General features: G+C 44.8%; 1 protein-coding gene across 1 annotated transcript in view; it reads right to left on the reverse strand.

Annotated features, from left to right (window-relative positions):
* The window catches only part of CAMKMT (calmodulin-lysine N-methyltransferase), a 534662-nt gene that overhangs the window by 97744 nt on the left and 409215 nt on the right, over window positions 1–27703 (reverse strand). The window contains exon 8 of the mRNA XM_040430327.1: window positions 23426–23500. Coding sequence (XP_040286261.1) covers window positions 23426–23500 — 75 coding nt within the window. The remainder of the gene's footprint in view (window positions 1–23425; window positions 23501–27703) is intronic.

Here is a 27703-nt window from a genome sequence, read left to right on the forward strand (position 1 = left end):
GTTGACTATTTTGAATGAAACGCTTGATTGTTCGATGATCACGCTTCAGAAGCTTTGCAATTTTAAGAGTGCTGCATCCCTCTGCAAGATATCTCACTATTTTTGACTTTTCTGAGCCTGTCAAGTCCTTCTTTTGACCCATTTTGCCAAAGGAAAGGAAGTTGCCTAATAATTATGCACACCTAATATAGGGTGTTGATGTCATTAGACCACACCCCTTCTCATTACAGAGATGCACATCACCTAATATGCTTAATTGGTAGTAGGCTTTCGAGCCTATACAGCTTGGAGTAAGACAACATGCATAAAGAGGATGATGTGGTCAAAATACTCATTTGCCTAATAATTCTGCACGCAGTGTATATTATTGAATTTATCGACACTATTGAGTCATATGAATATAGTGTTGATCATATCTACCACAATATATGTGACTGTAATGTTGTATATTATTGCTACATTGTTCTTATAAATTTTATTACTTGTATTTTATGGGGATATAATAAATATTTTCTGCACATGTCAATTTGGTTGCCAAGTGTATGAGTGCTCGCTCATTACTCTATTACTACATTTGCCTTTAAGAGAGGGTGGGGTGATTCCCTCTATATGAGCTTGCAGCACCATACCTTAACTACTTGCTAGTGAGCCACCACAACCTACCAATATCTTCCTCATATGGACAGGGAGCGAGACTGAGTTGACTGACTTTCATGGCTTTTTGAATAGCCATGATTCCAGTCTACAATTCACTCTCGTTTATTCCAGCACAGAGATCCAGTTCTTGGACACCAAGGTTGTGCTAAGTGGAGGTGTGCTGCACACTGAGTTATATACCAAACCCACTGATACCAATACCTTCTTGTGCTACAACAGTTCCCACCCAAGGAGAATGGTTCAGTCACTCCCGTTCTCCCAGTTCCTCAGGGTAAAACGTGTTGTGTCCGATGAGCAGAAATTAAATGCGACCCTGGACTCCATGGCCATTAAATTTCGGGATAGGGGTTACCCCAAAAGATTGTTGGAAGAACACATGGACAGGGTTTGCGGTCTTGACAGGGGTGAATTACTGTCAAAACGGAAAACTGTCCAAAAATCTGACAGGATTCCGTTCGTTTCAGTATATAGTGAACTCAGTCCTTCGATTAACAAGGTCCTTAGGAAACACTGGGATCTCCTGGGCTCTTGCTTTAAGGAGATTCCTGAGTTTCAACGTCCACCACTGTTCTCTTACCGGCGTTCCAGGAACTTAAGAGATCAGCTGGTCAAAGCCGACATTGGCTCCAAGGGGTCCCATAGACAAACTACATTGACGCAGACCGGCTTGGGTTGCTTTGCCTGCTTGGAGTGCGTCAATTGTAGATATATCCGTAAAGGGAAAACATTTGTGCACCCTAGCATGGGTGAGTCTTATGACATCTTGTTTCATCTAACGTGCGACTCAAGTTTCGTCATATATGTGTTATCTTGCCCGTGTAACTTGCTCTACGTGGGCGAAATGACGACTGAGCTTAAAACCTGCTTAAATAATCACCGTTTGAGTATCCGGAAAAAACTTCTTGATTTACCAGTATCCAAGCATTTTTCTGAGGCCAGGCACAGGGTGATCTGAGGTGTTGGATCCTCGATCATATACCTCAGCCCAGATGCGGTGGCGATAGGTCTAGGTTACTTAAGCGCAAGGAACTTAGCTGGATTCACAGATTGAACAGCTTAAGACCCAACGGTTTAAATGTAGAATTTAATTTTGGGGACATTTTATGAAGTGTGGTTTGACTCCTGTGTTCGGCAGGCTGCTTCTCAGTGACTTGTGTACACACTAGGAGAGTTTATATATCTCAATATTTCTCGCCTTAATAGTAATTTTTTCTGTTCTCTTTTTTATCCATAGATCACTTGTATTCAGCACCAGGAGGGATGGAGAATGTGGATGAAGTGGACGCAGCATCCCACCCGGGATTTATTATTCATTTTTTATTCTTGTTTGTTTTATACATCCTGCACTGCCAGGCTCGGCGAACACCTTGGGACCTGTATATCTTGTTACAATAGCCTTGATGGTGTAACTTAGATTACTTACTTCACCTGTTATGGATTTGCCCCCTGTGGCATCTGTGCACCTGCAGGAGGAGAACCCTCTTGAGTATGATTGCGGTTTGACATCCTGGACAATACCGCTCTTTACACCGCGGTTCACCGTGGGCGTTGCGGGTTGTTGCCTGGCCATAGTATGTGGGCACCTTGTTTATCAGGTTGTCCCTACTTGTCAAGGTTGCAATACTCAATTTTGTAGCAGCTCTGATGCTTTCCACAGGGTCATATTGTTCATGGGCATTTCTCCAGTCTTCAAGATGGCGCTCTGACACCAGACTCGTACTGGACATGCGCTAAAAAATACACCGAGGCTGAACTGAACGGCGCCTGGGTGACGTGTGAGCACTGGCCAGCTTTGATGACGCTCAGCGTCTCCCTGCCGCCGCTGGTCCTGGATTGGTGTAGCGCCGCGCCTGCGCAGTACTGTACACACAACGCCGAACAGCTGCATGGAATGTGCCTCCCGCCGGCTGGGTATGTCTGCGCGATCGCCTCCCTGCTCCTCCCACTGTTTGCCACAGGTTCACTGGACGCATCAATCGATCAGTTTTTTGTATCTGATGGATGGGTCCGTAATTTTATCAACACGATGTATGCGAATATGCGACATGTATGATCATGTCCCTTGCTTTACCACTGGTTTTACACTGTATTGTCACTGCTACCATTCTTTTGTTTATTGTATTTTCATTTGCTATTATGTTATTGTCACATTTTTGTAACACACCCACTGGGCGGGGTGTGGTCACATGATCTGTATACTGATTGACTCACATATATAATTGCCTTCACTTGGATTGTATCTCTGCTTGAAAAAGGCTAGTTTTTGGAGCCGAAACGTTGCACCGTATGGGTGAATAAAGGAATCACTTATTTTCATCTTACTGGAGTGCCGTCCATTTTCTGGAACCATTGGTTGGGGTAAGAAGTCCATTCCCCTGGAACGTGCACCCAATCTTTCCCGTCTAAAGCTAGTGCCGCCATTTTTCTTGGATATATATAAATATACACTCACCTAAAGAATTTTTAGGAACACCATACTAATACGGTGTTGGACCCCCTTTTGCCTTCAGAACTGCCTTAATTCTACGTGGCATTGATTCAACAAGGTGCTGATAGCATTCTTTAGAAATGTTGGCCCATATTGATAGGATAGCATCTTGCAGTTGATGGAGATTTGAGGGATGCACATCCAGGGCACAAAGATGCTCTATTGGGTTGAGATCTGGTGACTGTGGGGGCCATTTTAGTACAGTGAACTCATTGTCATGTTCAAGAAACCAATTTGAAATGATTCGAGCTTCGTGACATGGTGCATTATCCTGCTGGAAGTAGCCATCAGAGGATGGATACATGTTCTGATTCTGTTTACGCCAAATTCGGACTCTACCATTTGAATGTCTCAACAGAAATCGAGACTCATCAGACCAGGCAACATTTTTCCTGTCTTCAACAGTCCAATTTTGGTGAGCTCGTGCAAATTGTAGTGTCTTTTTCCTATTTGTAGTGGAGATGAGTGGTACCCGGTGGGGTCTTCTGCTGTTGTAGCCCATCCGCCTCAAGGTTGTGCGTGTTGTGGCTTCACAAATGCTTTGCTGCATACCTCGGTTGTAACGAGTGGTTATTTCAGTCAACGTTGCTCTTCTATCAGCTTGAATCAGTCGGCCCATTCTCCTCTGACCTCTAGCATCCACAAGGCATTTTTGCCCACAGGACTGCCGCATACTGGATGTTTTTCCCTTTTCACACCATTCTTTGTAAACCCTAGAAATGGTTGTGTGTGAAAATCCCAGTAACTGAGCAGATTGTGAAATACTCAGACCGGCCCGTCTGGCACCAACAACCAGGCCACGCTCAAAATTGCTTAAATCACCTTTCTTTCCCATTCGACATTCAGTTTGGAGTTCAGGAGATTGTCTTGACCAGGACCACCCCCCTAAATGCATTGAAGCAACTGCCATGTGATTGGTTGACTAAATAATTGCATTAATGAGAAATAGAACAGGTGTTCCTAATAATTCTTTAGGTGAGTGTATATATAAAACATCAAGGATGTTCATACTGAATTAAAATTATTGAGCAAATATTCATATAATTACACATTTTTAAAAAAGTCAATATTTAAAATTAAAAAATATGACATGACGTAAGACATTCGTTCTCTCAACTAAACTGTCTAAAAAAACAAACTGAAAAAAAAAAAATTGAAAATAAATATTGGACATGCCAGAACATTGATGTTGGATGTTCATGCTGAAATAAAACTATTAAACAAAATGTACCGTATTTTTTCGCTTCATAAGACGCACCTGATGATAAGACGCACCTAGATTTTTGAGGAGGAAAATAAGAAAGAAAAAAATTGAACCAAAAGGTGTGCTTTTGGAGGGGTTTTGAACTAATGGTGGTCTGTGGATGACGCAGTGTTATGGGGGGACCTGTGGATGACGCAGTGTTATGGGGGGACCTGTGGATGACGCACTGTTATGGGGGGACCTGTGGATGACGCACTGTTATGGGGGGACCTGTGGATGACACTGTTATGGGGGGACCTGTGAATGACGCACTGTTATGGGGGATCTGTGGATGACGCACTGTTATGAGGGGGATGTGTGGATGATACACTACTACGGGGGATGTAGCATCATATATAGCATCTTATGTAATGGGGGTCACTATTCACACAGGGACAATATACTGTGACAAATATGATACTGTGACCAGCATAAGATGATCTTATGCTGGTCACAGTATCATATGTGTCACAGTATATTGTCCCTGTGTGAATAGTGACCCCCATTACACCACAGGGCACACAGTAGATTTTATATGTAAAATCTTTTAATGGCTCTGCTTTCTTCTATAACTGTACTCACTATAAAAGCAGCAGTCTGGCCAGCACGTGACGTCACTCACTCAGTCAGTCACGCTCCTGCCAGCTTCATTAATGAAGTGGGAGGAGCATGACCGAGTGAGTGATGTCACGCGCCGGCTGGACCGCTGCTTTCATAGTGAGTACTGTTATGAAAACTGCTTCATTACACTCTGCTTTCTTCTATATGTAAAGTCTATAATCTTCAAGCAGTATCTCTGCTTTAAACTAGGGCAATCCTCTGTAGCAGTACAACTCACTATGAAAGCGGCAGGCAGGGCGGCAGCGTAACCTCGCGATGCTCACTTATTCACCCTCCTCCCACTTCCTTTCCATGAATGAAGTGGGAGGAGCGTGAATGAGTGAGCATCGCGAGGTTACGCTGCCGCTCTGCCTGCCGCTTTCATAGTGAGTTGTACTGCTACAGAGGATTGCCCTAGTTTAAAGCAGAGATACTGCTTGAAGATTATAGACTGTACATGTGATAATTGCCGTGAGCGGGGCCCGATGTATTACAGTACAGTTACTGCACCGGGCCCCGCCGCGAGTGTTGCCAGCCTCTGTCCCCTCCTCCCACCCCTCTGATACATCGCGGCTTGCGATGTATCAGCGTGACCAAAGTAAACATGGCAGTGTTTGCTTTATAAGACGCACTGCCATTTCCCCCCCACTTTTGGGGGGGGGGAAAGTGCGTCTTATAAAGCGAAAAATACGGTAGTTAATTTACAAAAGTTAATTTGAACTTGATTCTAGATTCAAATAATTAAAAAGAAAAACTAATATTTAAAAAATTTTGAAAAAATAATAAAAAAAATATGTCATGACATAATACATTCCTTTTAAACTAAAATTATTTTAACCCCTTCTACCCCGGGCCAGTTTTTGCCCTCCTGCCCAGGCCATTTTTTGCAAACCTGACGTGTCACTTTATGTGGTAATAACTTTGGAACGCTTTTACTTATCCAAGCCATTCTGAGATTGTTTTCTCGTGACACATTGTACTTCATGATAGTCATAAATCATCACAGAAAGTGATACCTCGTAAAATATTTATTACTTAACATTGCCCATATGTCTACTACAGAATTTTAGAAGCAATTCTTAAAATTTTTAAGACAATTTCCAAAACCCACTTTTTACGGACCAGTTTAGGTCTGTAGTCACTTTGTGGGGCTTACATAGTGGAACCCCCGCATAAATAACCCCATTGTAGAAACTACACCCCTCAAGATACTCAAAACTGATTTTACAAACTTTGTTAACCCTTTAGGTGTTCCACAAGAATTAAAGGAAAATGGAGATGAAATTTTTAATTTTACTTTTTTGGCAGATTTTCCATTTTAATCCATTTTTTTCTTTAACACATCGAGGGTTAACAGCCAAACAAAACTCAATATTTATTACCCTGATTCTATGGTTTGCAGAAACATCCCACATGTGGTCGTAAACCGATGTAAGGGCACACAGCAGGGCGCAGAAAAAAAGGAGCGCCATATGGTTTTTGGAAGGCAGATTTTGCTGGACTGATTTTTAGATGCCATGTCCCATTTGAAGCCCCCATGATGCACCCCACAGTAGAAACTCCCAATAAGTGACCCCATTTTGGAAACTAGGGAGATAAGGTGCCACTTTTATTGGTACTATTTTGGGGGTACATATGATTTTTAATTTCTCTATATATTAAGTTTTTTGTGAGGCAAGGTAACCAAACAAAATAGCTGTTTTGCCACAGTTTTTACTTTTTACAATATTCATCTGACAGGGTAGATCATGGGCTATTTTGATAGAGCAGGTTGTTACAGACGCAATGATATTAAATATGTCTACTTTGTTTGTTTGTTTGTTTCAGTTTTACATAACAAAGCATTTTTGAAAAAAAATTATGTTTTTGTGTCTCCATTTTCTGAACGCAATATTTTTTTTATATTTTTCTGCTGATCGTTTTTTGCAGGAAGAGTTGATGTTTTTATTGGTATCATTTTTGGGTACAAATGATCATTCATTATTACACTTTATGGGGCAAGGTGACCAAAAAATTTGTTGTTTTGGAACAGTTTAATTTATTTATTTTTACAGCGTTCACTTGATGGGTTAGGTCATGTGACATTTTTATATAGAAGGTCGTTACAAACATGGCAATATCTAATATGTATCCTTTTTCTTATTTATTTAAGTTTTACACAATAATAGCATTTTTGAAACAAAAAAATATGTTTTAGTGTCTTCATAGTTTGAGAGCCAAAGCTTTTTTATTTTTTGACCAATTGTCTTAGGTAGGGGCTCATTTTTTGCGGGATAAGGTGACGGTTTGATTGGTACTACTTTGGGTTGCATACACCTTTTTGATCACTTGGTGTTGCACTTTATGTGACGTTAGGTGACAAAAAAATTCTTTTTGCCACAGTTTTTTATTATTTATTTTTTTACATTGTTCAGCTGAGGGGTTAGTTCATGTGACATTTTCATAGAGCAGGTTGTTACAGACATGGCAATACGTAATATGCATAATTTTTCTTATTTATTTAAGTTTTACATGTTTTAGTGTCTCCATAGGCCTCATGCACACCACCGTATTTTTTTGCGGTCCGCAAAACGGGGTTCAGTTTTTCCGTGATCCGTGACCGTTTTTTCATCCGTGGGTCTTCCTTGATTTTAGGAGGATCCACGGACATGAAAAAAAAAGTTGTTTTGGTGTCCGCCTGGCCATGCGGAGCCAAACGGATCCGTCCTGAATTACATTGCAAGTCAATGGGGACGGATCCGTTTGACGTTGACACAATATGGTGCAATTTCAAACGGATCCGTCCCCCATTGACTTTCAATGTAAAGTCAGGAGTTAATATACCATCGGATCGGAGTTTTCTCCAATCCGATGGTATATTTTAACTTGAAGCGTCCCCATCACCATGGGAACGCCTCTATGTTAGAATATACTGTCGGATTTGAGTTACATCGTGAAACTCAAATCCGACAGGATATTCTAACACAGAGGCGTTCCCATGGTGATGGGGACGCTTCAGGTTAGAATATACTAAAAGAACTGCGTACATGACTGCCCCCTGCTGCCTGGCAGGTGCTGCCAGGCAGCAGGGGGCAGCCCCCCCTGTAGTTAACACATTGGTGGCCAGTGTGGCCGGCCCCCCCCCTCCCTCCCCTGTAGTTAACTCAGTCAATGGGAAAGTCAATGGGTCCGCGAAAAAAAACGGAAAACGGCACAACGGCCACGGGTGCACACAACGGTCGTGTGCATGAGGCCATATTCTGAGAGCGATAGCTTTTTTATTTTTTGACCGATTGTCTTAGGTAGGGGCTAATTTTTGGCGGGATGACGTGACGGTTTGATTGGTACTATTTTGTGGGGCATACACCTTTTTGATCACTTGGTGTTGTACTTTATGTGACAGCGTTCAGCGTTTTTTATTTTTACAGCGTTCAGCTGAGGGGTTAGGTCATGTGATATTTTTATAGAGCGGGTTGTTACGGATGCCGCTATACCCAATATGTATTCTTTTTTTTTTTTTAAATTCACTTTAACACAATAATAGCATTTTAGAAACAAAAAAATTATGTTTTAGTGTCTCTATGTTTTGAGAGTTATAGTTTTTTACATTTTTATAGCGATTTTCTTATGTAGGGGCTCATTTTTTTGCTGGATGAGGTGACGGTTTTATTGGTACCATATGTGGCACATACGCCTTTTTGATCACTTGGTGTTGCACTTTTTGTGATGTAAGGTGACAAAAATGGCTTTTTTTGACACAGTTTTTTTTTTATGGTGTTTATTGGACGGGGTGGATGATGTGATATATTTATAGAGCCCCTTCCACTATTGTAGGGGTTACAGTGGTCATCAGTCTTAGGTACGCGGGCATGCCTCGTTCCACCATTTGGATCCGGGCATGTGCTTAGCAGCATAGGGAGAGCTTTGAGGGTCTGACAGGGGTCACCCTTTATCCTCCCTAGTTTGGGTCCGGTCAGTAGCTCTATTTACTGTGCATGCTCTTGTTGCTCACATACAGCCGTGACATTATAATCCACCAAAACCGTCTTTTTTTACATGGATCCGCTTTCTGGCCTGGTTGACCGCATGCAGGGTCTTTCTTTGGAGGTAGCGGATCTCCGTCAATCTATGACTCAGCTTCAAGCATTGGGCTCTGCTCCGGCCCATGGAGTCTGTTGCGAGCCAAAGGTCTCACTTCCGGAAACGTTCTCCGGGGGCAGTGAGAATTTTGTTCGCTTCAGAGAGGCATGCAAACTCCATTTTTGCTTGTGTCCCCATTCCTCTGGTAATGAGGAGCAGAGGGTGAGGATTGTCATCTCCCTGCTCAGGGGTAATGCTCAGACTTGGGCTTTTTCGCTGCCATCAGGGGATCCCTCCCTTCGATCCGTGGAAGGATTTTTTGTGGCCCTGGGGCAGATATATGATGACCCGGATCGTGTTGCTCTGGCCGAATCTAACTTACGTTTTTTATGCCAGAGCAAACTGTCTGCGGAGCTTTATTGTTCTGAATTTCGGAGATGGGCAGCTGATTCAGGTTGGAATGATGCTGCACTCTGGAGTCAGTTCTGTCATGGTCTCTCAGAGAGATTGAAAGATGCGTTTGTTTTCCATGAGAGACCAACGTCCTTAGAGTCTGCCATGTCATTGGCGGTACGCCTTGACAGGCGTCTAAGAGAAAGAAACGAGACCTCTCTGTCCAGCCATTGTCAGTCTAGGGGCAGTGGTGCGGACTCATTCAGTGTGCAGGGGCCTCATCCTGTCTCGGTCCCCTCTGAGGAGGAGCCCATGCAGCTAGGTCGACTTGCCCCTGATAAAAGAGGATTTAGTCCTCAGAGTATGGTGTATTTTTGTTGTGGGAGCATAGGTCATTTGGCAAATGTTTGTCCGTCTAGGAGATTCTTGAACTGTACTAAGAGCGATAATAAGAGAAAAACCTCAAAATGTAAATCATCAAACTCTGCTTCATTTGCTACTTTGGGCAAAGTTGATGTAGGAATTGATGCTTTTCCTCTGACCTGCAGTTCCCGTTTTCTCCTGTCTGCCAGGGTGGCGCTAGAGAGCAAAGTCATTTCTTGTGAGATTTTTGTCGATAGTGGAGCGGCCGTCAATCTTATTGACACTCAATTTGTAGCCATGCATGGTTTTCAGGATTGCACATTAGAAAAGGATATACCTGTTTTTGCTATTGACTCTGCTCCACTCTCACAGAGATCTCTGAAGGGCATTGTTCACAATATCCGGTTAGCTGTAGGTGACACTCATGTGGAGGATATATCTTGTTTTGTCCTTAACGGATTGCCTTCTCCTCTAGTTTTGGGGTTACCCTGGCTCACTAGACATAACCCCACTATTGATTGGCAAGGAAGGCAAATAAATGAGTGGAGTGATTTTTGTAGAGAGAATTGTCTCACAGCGACTTTTGCAGAGGTGTCTACTAAAACTGTGCCATCATTTCTCTCTGATTTCTCGGACGTGTTTTCCGAGAGCGGTGTTCAGGAGCTACCTCCTCACCGGGAGTTTGACTGTCCCATTAACCTCATTCCCGGCGCCAAGCTGCCAAAAGCACGCCTCTACAATCTCTCACAACCGGAAAGAATCGCAATGCGAACCTATATCTCTGAGAGTCTCGATAAGGGGCATATTCGTCCCTCAAAATCACCTGTTGCCGCTGTTTTTTTTTTTTGTTAAAAAAAAAGATGGCTCTCTGAGACCTTGCCTAGATTTTAGGGAGCTGAACCGTATCACGATTCGCGATCCCTATCTTCTTCCTCTGATCCCGGACCTCTTCAACCAAATTGTTGGGGCCAAGGTTTTTTCCAAATTGGATTTGAGAGGCGCGTACAACCTGGTCAGGGTCAGAGAGGGGGATGAATGGAAAACGGCCTTTAATACCCCTAACGGGCATTTCGAGAATCTCGTTATGCCTTTCGGCCTGATGAATGCTCCGGCCGTCTTTCAGCATTTTGTTAACAGTATTTTCTACCATTTAATGGGGAAATTTGTATTGGTGTATCTTGATGATATTTTGATTTTTTCCCCTGATGTTCAGACCCATCAGGATCATCTTTTTCAGGTTCTGCGGATTCTGCGGGAAAATAAATTGTACGCCAAGCTGGAGAAATGTCTTTTTATGGTATCGGAGATTCAATTTCTGGGTTTTCTCCTCTCTGCTTCTGGTTTTCGCATGGATCCGGAGAAGGTCCGTGCTGTACTTGAGTGGGAGCTCCCTGAGAATCAGAAGGCATTGATGCGCTTTCTGGGTTTTGCGAACTATTACAGAAAGTTCATTTTGAATTATTCCTCTGTTGTCAAACCCCTCACTGACATGACAAAAAAGGGGGCGGATTTTTCCTCTTGGTCGGAGGAGGCGCTTGCAGCTTTTTCTAAGATTAAAGAGAGTTTTGCATCTGCTCCCGTCTTGGTGCATCCCGATGTTTCCTTACCTTTTATTGTTGAGGTGGATGCTTCCGAGGTGGGTGTGGGTGCGGTTTTGTCCCAGGGCCCTTCTCCTGCCAAATGGCGACCCTGTGCCTTTTTCTCTAAAAAACTCTCCCCGGCAGAGAAAAACTATGATGTGGGAGATAGGGAGTTGTTGGCCATCAAGTTGGCTTTCCAGGAATGGCGCCATTGGTTGGAGGGGGCCAGGCACCCTATCACCGTTTTTACCGACCATAAGAATCTGGCATACTTGGAGTCGGCCAGGCGTATGAATCCGAGACAGGCCAGATGGTCTCTGTTCTTCTCCAGATTCAATTTTGTCGTTACATTTCGCCCTGGGATCAAAAATGTGAAGGCTGATGCTCTCTCTCGCTGTTTTCCGGGAGGAGGAAACTCCGAGGACCCGGGTCCCATTTTGGCGGAGGGGGTAGTTGTTTCTGCTCTATATTCTGATTTGGAGGCCGAGGTCCAGGCTGCCCAGACTGAGGCACCTGCCCGTTGTCCTTCTGGGAAGTTGTTTGTGCCTCCTGAGCTACGTCACAAACTCTTCAAGGAGCATCATGATACTGTTCTTGCTGGTCACCCCGGGAGTGGAGGCACGGTGGATCTCATTGCTCGGAGATTTTGGTGGCCGGCTCTTCGTAAGTCGGTGGAGGGTTTTGTGGCTGCTTGTGAGACGTGCGCTCGCGCTAAGGTCCCTCGTTCACGGCCTTCAGGTTCCCTTCTCCCGTTACCCATACATTCCCGTCCTTGGACACACCTGTCCATGGACTTTATCACGGATCTTCCTCGTTCCTCAGAGAAGTCGGTGATCCTGGTGGTGGTGGATCGTTTTAGCAAGATGGCTCATTTCGTACCTTTCCCTGGTTTACCCAATGCTAAAACGTTGGCGCAAGCTTTTGTCGACCATATTGTTAAATTGCATGGCATTCCCTCTGATATTGTTTTCGATAGAGGCACGCAGTTTGTGTCCAGATTCTGGAAGGCTTTCTGTTCTCGCCTGGGGGTTCGGCTGTCCTTCTCTTCTGCTTTTCACCCGCAGTTGAATGGTCAGACTGAGCGCCTCAATCAGAATCTGGAGACATATTTGCGCTGTTTTGTGGCAGAGAACCAGGAGGATTGGTGTTCATTTCTCCCTCTTGCTGAGTTTGCTCTGAACAACCGTCGTCAGGAATCTTCTGATAAGTCACCATTCTTTGGTGCATATGGGTTCCATCCGCAGTTTGGGACATTCTCGGGAGGGGCTCTTTCTGGTTTACCTGAGGAGGAGAGATTTTCCTCGTCTTTGTCTACCATTTGGCAAAAGATTCAGAGTAATCTTAGAAAGATGAGTGAGAAGTATAAGCGTGTGGCTGATAAGAGACGTGTGCCTGGTCCGGACCTGAATGTGGGTGATCTGGTGTGGTTGTCTACAAGAAATATTAAACTGAAGGTTCCCTCCTGGAAATTGGGTCCCAAGTTTATTGGGCCTTATAAAATCTTGTCAGTCATCAATCCTGTTGCCTTCCGTCTTGATCTTCCACGGGTTTGGAAGATACATAATTTATTTCACAGATCTCTCTTAAAACCATATGTCCAGCCCACGGTACCCTCCTCTTTGCCTCCTCCTCCGATTTTGATTGTTGGCAATCTGGAGTTTGAGGTTTCCAGAATTGTGGACTCTCGCATTGTCCGCGGTTCTCTTCAGTACCTCGTTTATTGGAAGGGTTATGATCCTGAGGAGAGGATGTGGGTTCCGGTGTCGGACATTAAAGCCACTCGCCTCATCAGGGCATTTCAAAGGGGTTATCCTGAGAAGGTGGGTCCTGGGTGTCCGGAGTCCACCCGTAGAGGGGGGGTACTGTCACTACCAGAGCTTTGAGACGTTCTCACAGCTCTGTTTCTCCACCCCTGTGATGATGTCACTACTAGAGCTTGGAGGAGTTCTCACTGCTCTGTTTCTCCGCCCCTGGGATGAAGTCTTTACTTTCTGTTTCCTTCCTCCCAGCTGTTCCTCCTGTGTTTGATTTCTCTGCCTTTAAATCACCCCTCCTCCTTTGTAGGGTGTGGATTATATTTCTCATTTGAGTTGTAGCTCTTGCTTGAGTATCTTCACTTGTATGCTATCCTTTCACTGGACCTGTGTTCTGCTGCAGCAAGTACTCCGGATATTGCAAGCTGTCTTTGGAACCGTCTTCTCTGCTGCTGCAGCTCCTTCAGCTAAGTGTGCAGACATTGTAGTGTATCTGTGTGTTTTCTGACTGGATCCGAGGCGACCACGGTTCCCTCCATATACTGAGCAGGGCACCGGTGGCCGTGCCCCTTCCACTATTGTAGGGGTTACAGTGGTCATCAGTCTTAGGTACGCGGGCATGCCTCGTTCCACCATTTGGATCCGGGCATGTGCTTAGCAGCATAGGGAGAGCTTTGAGGGTCTGACAGGGGTCACCCTTTATCCTCCCTAGTTTGGGTCCGGTCAGTAGCTCTATTTACTGTGCATGCTCTTGTTGCTCACATACAGCCGTGACAGCCCTTCATCAAGACAAACAAACAGACTTAAAAACCTAGATTTTATACACTGGCATGAAAACGCCCACTTGATTGAATAATCCACACCACCAGGAATCAGCACCTGACGGTAAGTAGAATCTAACAAAAGGGAAATTCAGTGGAACGGAGGCTCAATACAGATAGAAAATGTATCATTTATATTGTAGGGTCAACTCGTGCTTCTTATTCAATCCCTTCGGTGTGCATGTTCCAAGGTTAAACATTCAATATGTTTCTCAACTAAAAAGTTTCTGTCTGCGATCTCCCCCCGATCGGTGTAATGACACTTTCAATGCCCTGTACAGAAAACGCAGAGGTATCGCCTTTGTGAACTAGCGCAAAATGTAAAGTGGCTGCTGATACATTGCGCATTGAAACATGCGGGACATCACTCAAATGTTTTCGCATTCTAACTTTAAGCTGATTCGTAGTACATCCCACATATTGCAATGCGCATAGTCTGTATTGCAATTTATATACTGTCGCAATTCATGTGTGCTACCATTCGATGTAGATACAATATTTTTACTTATTGTCATGTGGGAACAACAGATACACTTTTTACTTCCACATTTAAAGTTACCCTTCGTATTCAACCAAACTGGTTCGCAAGTGATATTCTCCGTAAATAAACTGGGACTCACTTTTTGTCCAATGGTCGGTGCTTTTTTCTCTATACACTTGATACCTGCTTCTGCAACATCTCCCCAGCCCTCATCATAACCGATGACTGGGAAATGTTTACGTAAGATGTTGCAGATGACTGTAGTTTGTGACAAAAATTCACCGGTTCACTTAAACCTCGTGCACAAATTCGATCACGTTTTCTTTTCTTACATTTTCTCTTATGAATTTGTTTCATGCTTTCGGTTTGAGTAAACACAAGAGAATTCCTGTCCACTATTTTCGCATACTTCCTCGCTGTGCGAATATTTTCAATAGAGTATCCCCTAGTCTGCAACCTTACTGCAATGTCAGAGGCTTCCCTTGAAAACAAATCAAGGGTAGAACAATTACGTCGAGCCCTCAGCATTTCCCCTTTAGGAATGTTTTTGGCTACATGAGGGGGATGGCAGGATGATGCATGGAGCAGAGTATTTCCTGCGGTTATTTTTCAATGTGTGCAGGAATAAACCCTATGGTCTTCTGGATCTCCCCACAATGAGAGATCCAAAAATACAATAGAAGAAAAATCACTGACCATAGAAAGTTTAATGGAGGGGACACAATTATTTAACCCCTTCCCGACATATGACGTAATAGTACGTCATGGCGGCAAGTGACTTGCTGCATTTTGACATACTATTACGTCATGGTGATCGGGTGGGCACCGAAGCGGTGCGCGCCCGATCACTGCAGGGGCCCAGCAGTCCCTGATAGCCGGGCCCCTGCTGTATCTGCCAGCATCGCTGTAAAAGCCGATGCTGGCGGATTAGAAGGTGCATGCAGTGGGTGAGGGAGCCAATCGGGTCCCCACGCTGCTGTGGCGGGGACCCGATGGGTGACAAGGCAGCCCGATGACTTGCACGGCATCGAGACCTGCCTTCTACAGGGGGCTGAGGAGATCCAGCCCCGGGCAACCTGTTAGTGTATTACACTGAGTATGAGACAATGCATTACAATACAATACCCAAAAAATAATTCTCTCCTTCTGTGGCTAACGTGTTCATGGCATGGTGGGAGAATTGTTTTTTATTTTCGGACAGTAACCATTTTCCACATCTATAAAATGGTATGGGCGTTTTATCGATGATATGTTGTGGGTATGGCAGGGTGATGCAGAAGATGTGATGTCATTTGTAGAGTATTTAAAAAATGTAAAAAAAAAAAAAAAAAGAACAAATAACAATATATGACATGCTATGACATAATACATTCATTCTGAACAAATTTTTTTTTTAAAAGAGTAAAAAAAAAAAGGAATATGGAAAAAAAAAAAATATATATATTGGACATGCCATACAACTGATATGGAATATTCTTTCTGGGTTAAAAGTATATCTCTCTCTCTATATATATATTTGTGGTCAAGGCTCCAGGGGGAGTGCTGGATGAAGGTAAGAGAAACTGGACACGGTTGAACCTAACTTGGCTAGTGGTGTGCCTTTAGCCATGTACGCGGGTAAGCCAGAAAAGGGGGCAAACCCAAGGAGTCTGAGCTTGGAATGAGACTGGAAATGAGGGAGGGTAGGGTGGGGCACCACGCGATGCCGACACCTTGGAGAGGACGTGCGGCAGGATAAGTACCCTATGCCCCTCCCACAAATGCAGGCTGGAAATCCATGAATTTAGTCAGTTTATTGATTGAGAATTTACAGAACCAGACTGGAAAAAGCTTTGGCGATCTCGACCCGTGGATGTGGGATGTAACGGGAAAAACATGAAGATTGCCACCGTCCCATCTTCCGTATGATGTGAGCTGGGACGCCGTGTTTGGAAGCTGCGGACGCGGCCCCGATTCGGAAAGAATGCCCGGATATGGAGGCAGCGTGAAACCCTAGACCCGAAGCTAGAGTGCGAATGTGTCTGATGAACTGCGCAGAAGACAGTGAGCATACGGGAAATGGCAGTAAGGGACTGTCGGGGTTTCTGTCACGGAGAGTGGAGAGCAGTTGGTTGAACACTGCCACTGGGCACCAAGGGTTGAAGGAATTGAAGTACTCGATCTGAACCGGTGGACCGACTTGGGAGGTTTTAGAGGAAGGTAGGAGAAAAATGAAATGGTCGAGACTACGGTGAAGCTGATTAATTGCTGGCCCTAAGTTTTGGGTTGAGGTGCAGCAGAACTCCCCAGGCCTAAGGAACCCATAGAAGCTGAAGTAGAGGGCAGCTTTGAGGATCAAACTTTTAAAAGGGCCAAAAGGACTACCATCTAGGGTGGCAGAAATTTTTGGAAATAAATCCCCTGTGACCGGTTGTCTGGTGGGAGTGGATGGAGAGGAGAGTTTCTGGATGCCTCTCAAGACTGCCTTAACCGCCTGGGAAGAAAAGAGGGAGATATGACTGGGATGATTGATCATGTGGTGATGCTGGATGCCCGCTAAGTAAAGTCTGATGGTGTTGTGGGATAACCGGAGCTCCTTGTGGCAGTACGCCAAAAAAGCCAGGACGAAGGAGACTTGATCCCTGTCCCCCCTAGGATGAAGGCGTGAAAACCGTCTGAAGGTGTTCCACCCCGTTAGATAGTTCCGGGCAGAATTAGCTGAGAGCGACTTGCGGATGAGACTGTGGGCTGCGGAAATGTACTCCTCTAGTCCATGATCAGGGCTTCGAACCCTGGAGGTTTGATTCCGACTCTCCGGGCTCCTGGCATGACCTGAAAAAATAAATTAAAGTTTAATCGGGACAGGGCATCGGCTGCGGTGTTCTTTTTGCCCTCTATGTGCCTGCAGATGACATGGAAGTTGTGTTGCAAAGATAGCCAGGTGAGTTTGCGAACTAGACGCATGACCTTGGGGGAGCTGGACCTACCCCTGGCGAGGATGTCGACAACCGCTTGGTTGTCCGTCATGAAGCATACTGGCCTGTTACTCCATGACTGCCCCCAGACGAGAGCTGCTGCTACAATGGGGTATACTTCGAGCAGAGGAGAGGACTTGGCGGCCTCCTGGTCTGAAGAGACCTGCGCGGGCCAAGGGACCGCAAACCATTGGTCCCCGCAGATGGCCCCGAAACCGAGGGATGCGGCAGCATCGGAAAACACCAAGGGGGAGGCATCGTTCCACTGGGGAACAAAGAGGGAGATGCCGTTCCAGCTGGACAAAAAAACTGACCACATGGCCAGATCCGCCAACACATCGCGTCCGAGGTGGATGAGGGCATGCTGATCTGAGGCTGTTGGGAGGAGTCTGAGTAGGCCGGAGGTAAACGATCTGCCCTGGGGCATGATCCTGGCGGCAAAGTTGAAAGACCCCAACAACGTTTGGAGTTCCAACTTTGACACCGTGCAGGTACCCGCGAGCCTGGCCATTGAGTCCTTTAGCCTAATTAACTTGTCCAGGGGAAGGCTGGCCTCCATCTTGACGGTGTCCAGGGTGATACCTATAAAGGTGATTACCCTGGAGGGGCCCTCAACCTTTGATGGGGCCACTGGGACGTTCAGGCGACTGAACAGGCTGAGGAGGCTGTCCAGCCTGTCCGGGACGTGTTCGGCCTGCTCGATGAGCAAGAAGTCGTCCAAGTAATGGATCACCCTTGGACAATGAGCATGGTTGACCAGAATCCAGTGAAGTGCTTGGGCGAACTGATCTTTGACCCGAACGTCAAGCGGGTGGCAAAATAATACTTTGCCCTCCATTTGACGCCATAGAACTTCCACAGGTGAGGCAGAATTGGCAGCAACTTGAAGGCGTCAGAAATGTCAGCCTTCGATAACCGAGCTCCTGCCCCGACCTGTAAGATGAGCTCTATGGCCTCGTCCAGAGAAGAATACTGCATTGAGAATTCATCCGACGGGACCAGAGAATTTAGGCTGGGGGTGCTGGATGCATGAGGAGCAGACAGGTCGTAGATTAATCTTTTTTTATTTGAGGATTTCTTGACAACTAGGCCTATGGGGCTGACCCGGTACACAAGGAAAGGAGATTTGGCAAATGGACCAATCATGAATCCTTTCTACAATTCAGCCTCCAACAATTCGTCCACCGCCAAAGGGTCCGCCAGAAATCAGAGAAGGTTGGGGCATTCATGAGTGACCTGCGGAAGGGTGACTAACCCTGTATGGAAACCCTCGGAAAAACCCTGTTTGAGAAACAGGACGAAACTGGGGTCATGGTGCTGTTGGAGGAGGGAGAGTAACAGGTCAATGTTGACCCCGCCTAGTCAGGAGCATTTCGCCGTTCGTTGGTAACAGTAGGACTGAGGGTGGGCCCTAAAACAGATAGAGCAAATGTGTAATGCTTTGCACTTGTCATAACTGCAGAAACCTAAGTTGAAATTGTTGCATATTTGATTCTTCCCTAAGAAGGTGATGGGACGGCCGAGTTTGACCGTGAAAGGGTTGGATTTTTGCGCTCCGGTGTTGATTATTGGCCTGGCAGGGGTGTGGTTGGAGACATGGGGGCACCAATCGGAAGAATGGAGGACTGATTGGCAGCCGGAGCAAGCTGGGGCTTTCTGGCCGGCAAAATACCTGCAAAAAAGCTCCATGTCTAAGACAGCCCAGTTGGTGACGTGCTGGTATTGGAGGAACGCAGCTGCTGCCTTTGCGGAAAATGACCGATGGTATTCGTAGAAGGCGGAGCCTCAGTATTTGTACCCTAACTCGGTGATCCTGTACAGGTACGTGTCTAGTTCCTCCCTGCGGTGGGGATGCATGGAGCACACGATGTCACGGTACAGGCTGAAGGTCAGCATGAATTCGGGGATGGTAAGCTTCCTATTGAGGCGGACATCTTTAGACCTGAGCACCATCGATACATCACCGCAGGCAATTGTCCGGTTTTCGACTGTGTCGTGGGGGGAGATCAGGATGGCGGCTAAGTTGATGTCCTTTCCTGCCAGAATATCACGCCTGATATTTTCTGGCACGAAGAAAGCGGGGGCGATGTCGGGAGTGCCATGACTTGTACCTGGGGTGTTAGACCGGGAAGTGGAAGGAACGGCTTCGGGTTCTGGGGGAGGAGGAGACGTGGAAATCTTGTTCTTGACGGCCTGGAGCCTGGAATCGATGTGCGACATTGAAGACGCTAAGTTATTGATGGTTGCGTGGAGTTGGGTCAGGGATAGTTGAATGGTAGACATGGAGACCAGGTCTTCGGAGGCTCCGGGTGGTTCGGGAGCCCTGGGTGATTCGGGAAAGAGCAGACGGTACAGCTCGGCCTTTCGTGCTGATGCAGAGTGGCGGATCCCTTTCTTTTTGAGTCCCGTGACCATCCTAGGGATAGTCCAATGTCTGTAAGAAGCACGGCTGGCTGCTTCGGAGATCGCTGACTCCGGTATAGACATCGAGTCTTCAATGTCGGACACGTGGGACATGATGCCACTGAATATGGGCACACCGTTCGAGCCAGACCCTGTTGGGAGGATCTGAAGTGAACTGACAAACCTCATGTAATACCAAGATTATTTTTATTTTTTTGTAACTTACCTGGAGCCAAGAAGGGTTAGGATGGAATTTAAATGGAACACTGGGCGCAATCGAAAAGGCCGGGTATGTCCGCAAAGAGGGTAAAGAACTTCACACCCCGTGAACCTGGGATCGGTAAGTGAGGAAGAAAACTAACTGGTACCTGCGTGAAGAGGTACACCAAAATATTCTGAAACGGAACTTACGTAGTTGACGATCAGGAAGAACGAAACCTGAATAAGGAGAAAAGAAATTACAACCTGTCAGGAATTTACGAAAAAACAATAGACGGTGCAGAATGATCGGATTGGAGACCCAGGGTGCACCAGGAGTTGGTTCTGAAGGAGATGAAAGATGGTGCTGTGTAGACGAGTGGCACATGCCAGGTGCCGTGATGAGTGGACAGAAAGCATGCCCAGGGCCAACGAAACTGACCTGAACGTATCAGGCAGAAGAAACGTGGAAATAACCTGAACGGTTCCAGGCGTCGGAAGGACAAGACCTGAAGGAATCACAAAAACATGTGCTGGCGTGACAGGTGATTTAGAAAGGTTGGGCCCTGTAAACAAGACCGAGAGCCGAGACGCCTCTGGTGACGAAGCCCCAACTGGATGCCAGCGTGGAATTTACCAGTGTGACATGACCCGCGCGTGATGGCAACGGAGAGCAACAGGACCTGAGCGTGACAGGTAAAGAAGCATGAACTGACCGTGATAGGTACACTTATGAGGCAGAAGACAAGAAGTGTGACAGGACAGTAGGGGAGGAGTTCGACGTGAGTGGCGTGAGTAGACAAAGGAAAAGGACTTGGATTGACGAAACAAACGAGCAGATCAGGCAACAGGACAAAAGAGGACCTGAAGGTATCAGGACAAATGACACGAAGAGCGAGAGCACATGACGAAAACCTGAACGTAACAGGCAAGAGGACACGAAGTAACCCTGGACATATCAGGCCACAGGACACGAAGAAAACCTGAACGTATCAGGCAACAGGACACGAAGAAAACCTGAACGTATCAGGCAACAGAACACGAAGAAAAACCTGAACGTATCAGGCAAACAGGACACGAAGAAACACCTGAACGTATCAGGACACAGGACACGAAGAAAAACCTGAACGTATCAGGCAAGAGGACACGAAGAAACCTGAACGTATCAGGAAAATAGGACACGAAGACGACCCGAACGTATCAGGCAGGAGTTGTTTTTTTTATCCTGCGGCAGTGGAAGTGCTGCTTGAAGGGACGCAGCATAGAAACGGAGGACGGTTCTCCACCGGCCAGACCCGCGATCCGTGGTTTGGGGAGATGGAACCCAGGCCGTTTGAGGATGCTGCGATTCATGAGCGGAAAGTATAATGAAAATAGTCAACCTGGATAGCAAACACAGGGGCAATTTAAGAGAAACGTGGGAGCGCTGCAAAACGGGGGGGGGGGGGGGGGGGGAGAAGTGGGATGGCTACCCAGTTCTGTCATGCATTCAGCAGACATGTACAAGTGTTTGGCTCCCTGCCCCACTATGATCCCACCATCTGGCACCTGCTGTGTTATGCAGGTGGAAAGTGACATCACCATGCTGCCTATGTTAGGCCACGTGTGAACTGCATTGCTAGAAGACAGCATGGAAATAGGGGCTGGCGAGTATTATTTCCTAGAATTGAGTCAGTGGCAGCAGTTTAAGGAGGGGCAATACATAGCACAATTGTGGGGCAATAATCATTCAATCATAGGGGCACCGGCAGTAATACTATAATGAGGCATCATATCTGGTAGTAATATTTTCCGTCATGACAGGAAATAAGACTTTCTGGAGCACTGTGGTAGCACTTACAATTGGGGGAGTTGCGGTGATGCGCCGGACTTGACAGTAAGGCAGCCGGGGGCCGCTATACACATGCCCCATACCTGACGAGCGGAGGGAGCGCAGTAAGCGGGGGTAAAGCCTGAGGGGACCGCGCAGCTGGCGGCGGCTGCCCGTGATAGCAGACGGGTGGAGTAGCGAATCAGACCGGTTTCGCTTACTGAGATCGCAGCGTAGGAGAGGAGTGCCGCCGCTGCCCGTGGACGCTGGGAAGGCCGGAACCGGAAGTCGCACGAGAATGACGTCACGCAAGACGAGAAGCCACACCACGCGATGCCGACACCTTGGAGAGGACGTGCGGCAGGATAAGTACCCTATGCCCCTCCCACAAATGCAGGCTGGAAATCCAGCCTGCTGTACATATATATATATATATATATATATATATATATAGGTGTGTGTTTTCCTTTTTATATGTACAGCACCATGGAATGAATGTTGCTTTAATAATAAATATATATATATATGTTGTGTGTGTATATATATATATATATATATACACACAGAACACAAAAAAATAAGTAAAAAATAAATGAAAGTAAATATAGCACACACAGTATCACTGAGGTGGGACATTCATTCTGGATTAAACAGTCATCCATGAAAACCTAGTGGAAACTGGCAAAAAGATTTCAAGAGCTTTCAACTAATATATGTAAAACACAAGCAGAGCTGTGAATTAGATGACAATGGTGAAATGCTTGATTAATGCTATTTCTGTCAACTCCGGTGAAATAATACCTGTTCTCTTAATTACATGTTACAGTATGTCGTAGGATGATTTTTACGGAGAATAAAGAACATGATACAATGTTCCTCCCTATTACTTTGCCATTAATAACTGTCTACTTAACTTCAGCAGTCTTCAGAAATATCAGATATAATTTGCCTCTAATCTCAAACGATTGACGTGTACAAGTTCCCGAGTTGAGCAAAGGCCTTGTATGTATTTAAAGCCCTCTAAATAGCTATTAGAATTCAGCTTAAGACCACAGATCACTCAAAGGCATTTTCTTATACATGAATTATTCTGGACCCCACTTAAGATAGCTGGTGTCACAACACGTTGCTACATCTCGTATGGTCTCCGTGCAGAAGACGATTTGGGGCGATCACTTTTATGCAAAAAAATAAAAAATTGCACAACCTTGCTTGTGCTAATATCAGTAGTCGGATATTTAGTAACAAGTAAGTTAATTGAGCTGTTTGTGTTGATAAACTCCCTTTCCTTCAGACTGTTCCTCCCTGAACCATAATTATTTGCAATTTGCTTAAGTCGTCCATTTACTGATACGTCAAGCATGAAACAGAGGCAATTTCGCAAAATGGAAATGCTTCTCAAAATCAATCTTCAGGAAATAATGTGGTAGAAGTTACTCTCTGATAGAAGACTACCTCATGACTGTCACATAGAGATGAATATTAATTTGTTGAGGTTAAGGCGGTTTAGTGCTTCATTTGTTGACTTTGTTCAGCCGTCAGAGAGCGGAGCAGTGCAATTACTTCAACAAATCTATTTTTTTCCCCCTGTTACGCTAGTTACCGTTTTTTATGTACTTACCAGTCAGCACACATAACAATGTCAAAATGTCCTTCCAGTTGAGAGACATCTGTCTCATTATCCCATCGTAAAACGCTAAAGAAGGGGGGGAAAAGCACAAAAAAGGTCATTTTAATTTTTTGCATTTTCTCTTTTTTTTAAACACAGAAGATGCTTGGATGACAATCAGTGTTAAAAGGAAATAAGATGTTTGCAAACCTATCTCAAGACCACTTTTAGCAGGTCCTTCAGGAATCCGGTGAAGGTAGCGATTTTGAATTTTCTTTTTGTTTTACATGTCCCACAGTAGCCTACCTTGAAGAACCAAGGCAAAACCTACCATGTGCAATATATAATGTGGAGAGAGGCCTCTGGACTCCCTCATACTCCAGGGCCTGGAGGCGATGGCTGCTTCTGCGCCCCCCAATGGCTACGTCACATTATGATGTAATGCTCACCAATGGGAAGAAACATCATTTGAGCCCAAAAATAAAGCTTCATAAGAGCTGTGAAGACGTGGGAGGTGTGTTTACTCTAAAGGCATCATTCATTGCACTTTTATTTCAAAGCCTCTCCACTGTTTTAGTTCGCTCTAAGATTATAAATAACTATACACAATCGTATTGCTAAAAAATCATCTGCAGTGACTGACTAGATCCTAAAAGAATAGCTCCTCTTTCACTCCTCTATGCGATTCTGGCAGCTGTAACAATTTTCTCTACATGATACAATCTGATTTTTTCAATAGAAGTAAAAGAAAAATGAAAAAAAAAAAATCTGATAATCATTGTTCCATATAAAAAGTGACTGGTTACCGCTACTGAATTTCTAGAATAGGTAATTCTTTTTAGAAAAAAATATTATTTTTAAGTAATTTTTAATCTGTGTGCTTGACTGGCACCGTGTAGATATTATTTTTTTAAACTGCAGCAATGATGGATTTATACGATCAAAGCCAACGTTAAAATATCTAGAGAAGATTTATGTTGGGCATGCTTTCGGCAGACGTGGGGTAGGTCAGTAATATTATGGATCTATACCAGTTCCAAGTGGTAGTGATGGAGTCATAATCCAGTGGTAGTGATATTCTATTGAGGATTTCATACCTCGGAGTCACACTCTGTTTTTGTATGGAGCCCTTGTTGAATGCACTTACGAAAAATAGTGACATGTAAATGCGGCTGGTGTATGGTTGCTGATTGCCACCAAAGAAGGTAATGGAAATTAAAGAATAGACTCCATACAAAAACTTCCATATGCATTGTTTTGCTACCGACAAGGATTGGCTGTGAAGCAAGAAAAAATTCATACAGCATCCATACGGAACTCAAAAATACATAAAAAGAAACTTTGGGTTCTGATATTTTTTTAAAGAGAGACTACACACCAGTTTTAGAATGGCTAAATATAGTAGCCATTAGCTAAATATAATTATTATATAAGTATATTTTATTAAGGCAATGGTATGTCTTTCTTTTGCAATTATCTATATACAAAGGATAAAGAATTTACATCACCGACAGAACAGGCATCATCTGACAGCAACACATCAGCTGAGAACCCTTTCAGCGGAACCAGAGACTCAATTGGGAAAACATCGATTATATTCCTACGAAAGCATCCTCTTCTGACTATGCCCTTGAAAGTTCCAACTTTAAGGCCTCTTGCTCACGACCATATGGCTTTTTCAGTATTTTGCGGCCCGCAAAAAGCAAATCCGCAAAAAATACGGATGACGTCCGTGTGCTTTACATTTTTTGCGGAACGGAACAGCTGGCCCCTGATCAAACAGTGCTATTCTTGTCCATTATGTGGACAATAATAGGACATATTCTATCTCTGAACGGAACGGAAAAATGGAAGGCATATGGAGTACGGATCCGGTATAATTTTTTTTTTCAAAGATCAAAAGCCCGGCACATGCGCAGACCGGAATTAGGACAAAACTGATGCATTTTCTTCTGGTATTGAGACCCTTTACCGGAATTCAATACCGAAAAGAATAACGCTAGTGTGAAAGTACCCTTAATGCACCGGCTTTCATTTTTACCCTGTTATAATGTTTGTTTAGAGCTTTAGATGCATGCTTAGAAATGCCCATGAATGCCTTTATTCCACAGGCATTTATGAACATTTTATGAGAATATTGATGCTTGCATAGTCACTGAAGATAATAGCTCACTATGTAACTAAGGGTACTTTCACACTTGCGTTTTTCTTTTCCGGCATATTGTTCCGTCACAGGGGCTCTATACCGGAAAAGAACTGATCAGTTTTATCCCCATGCATTCTGAATGGAGAGTGATCCGTTCAGGATGCATCAGGATGTCTTCAGTTCAGTAGTTTTGACTGATCAGGCAAAAGAGAAAACCGTAGCATGCTACGGTTTTATCTCCGGCAAAAAAAGACTGAAGACTTGCCTGAATGCCGGATCCGGCATTTTTTCCATAGGAATGTATTCAGAATACCGGAATGCCGGATCCGTCCTTCCGGTCTGCGCATGCGCAGATCGAAAAAAAGGTGAAAAAAATAAATGCCGTATCCGTTTTGCCGGATGACACCGGAAAGACGGATCCGGCATTTCAATGCATTTTTTCGACTGATCAGGCATTTTTAAGACTGATCAGGATCCTGATCAGTCTTACTAATGCCATCAGTTAGCATACATTTTGCCTGATCCGGCAGGCAGTTCCGGCGACGGAACTGCTTGCCGGATCTCTCTGCCGCAAGTGTGAAAGTAGCCTTACAAAGTGCGTAAGTAAGAAGTAAGAAAGTCACAAGGATAATGCAGCAGATATTATTCAGCTGTTTATTAAGGTACATTTATTCATATGTGACCCTCACTGTTTAGAGTACATTCACACGACCGTAAATGCTTTGCAGTCTGTAAATTGCAGATCCGCAAAACATGGGCACCGGCCGTGTGCGTTCCGCACTTTGTGGAGCACACATGGCCAGCCCTATGATAGAAATACCTATTCTTGTCCGCTGACAAGAATAGGAGATGCTCTACCTTTTTTGCATGTGGACCCAGAAATACGGTCGTGTGAATGAACCCTTAAAGGAAGTCTATCCTTCTGGAATGTAGGCTCTTGTGAAATTCTGGTCCTTTAATCCAGAGAAATGTTTCTTTTTATCTTTACGCTAATTAGGTCATTGGTACTCCTTACATGGGGCCACACCATTCTGTGTACTATTGCTGTGCCGCTTTCACAGCCCACAGCTTCCTACTCTGCTTTGATGGACAGGGCCAGGCTTCCCCTGCATCACTACTACTTGCTCTGAAATCCAGCGCTGATTGTTCAAACTTTTGGCACATGCACTGCACACTCCACAGAGGCCAGGTCAGGACCAAGGGCTGCTCTACGCATGCACAGAAGTTTGAACAATCAGCACGGGCAAGGGATCTCAGAGCCAGGAGTGATAATGTAAGAGGAAGCCTGGCCTTGTCAAACCAAAGCAGAGCGCTGGGCAGTTGAAGAGGCACACATTTATGCCCATGTTGTACCTTATCTCTCATTAGCAAAAAATAAGCATTTCTCTGGATTAGAGAGGACCAGATTTTTACAGGGAAGGGTAAGGGTATGTTACAGGTCGATACTTATCCATTAAGCAGTACCATCAAGGAGGTGTCTGATTGACTCAAAATTTATTCTGCAGCAGGTCAATGACCCCAAACATAGAGCCAATGTCATTAGCAACTATCTACAGTGTTGTGAAGAACAAGGAGTCCTGAAAGCGATGTTTAGAGCCTGTCTGGGATTACATGAAGAGACAGAAGGATTTGAGCAAGCCTACATCAACAGAAGATATGTGGTTAGTTTCCCTATGATGTTTGAAACAACGTGCCTGCCTAGTTCCTTCAAAAACGGTGCACAAGTGTTGCTAGAAAAACAAATGCTGTTCTGAAGACCAAAGGTGGTCACACCAAATATTGATTGGATTTAGAGATTTCACTTTTGCTCCATTTGCTTCATAGTTTGTTAATTGATAAAAAATTAATTATTAACAGCTTTCTTACTTTGCAGCATTTCCACACTTTCCGAAAGCTTTTGCACAATACTGTATATGGCTCTGGTTTTATATGGGGCATCTTTGTCATATGTCATATGAATTTGCCATAAAAAAATTAATTATCATGCTCATCGGGTGCCGTATTACCAATATAACAGAAAATCTTTGTTAATACTGTATTGTTTGGAGAAACACTGAAGGCACCGAGGTAAGAGCCCAGGGACTCCATGTGCCAACTTACACACCACTTTAGATAATCATTTTCATATATGGTTATACATTTTG

This window comes from Bufo bufo, chromosome 4, assembly GCF_905171765.1.
Source record: "Bufo bufo chromosome 4, aBufBuf1.1, whole genome shotgun sequence".
NCBI classification, from domain to species: Eukaryota; Metazoa; Chordata; class Amphibia; order Anura; family Bufonidae; genus Bufo; species Bufo bufo.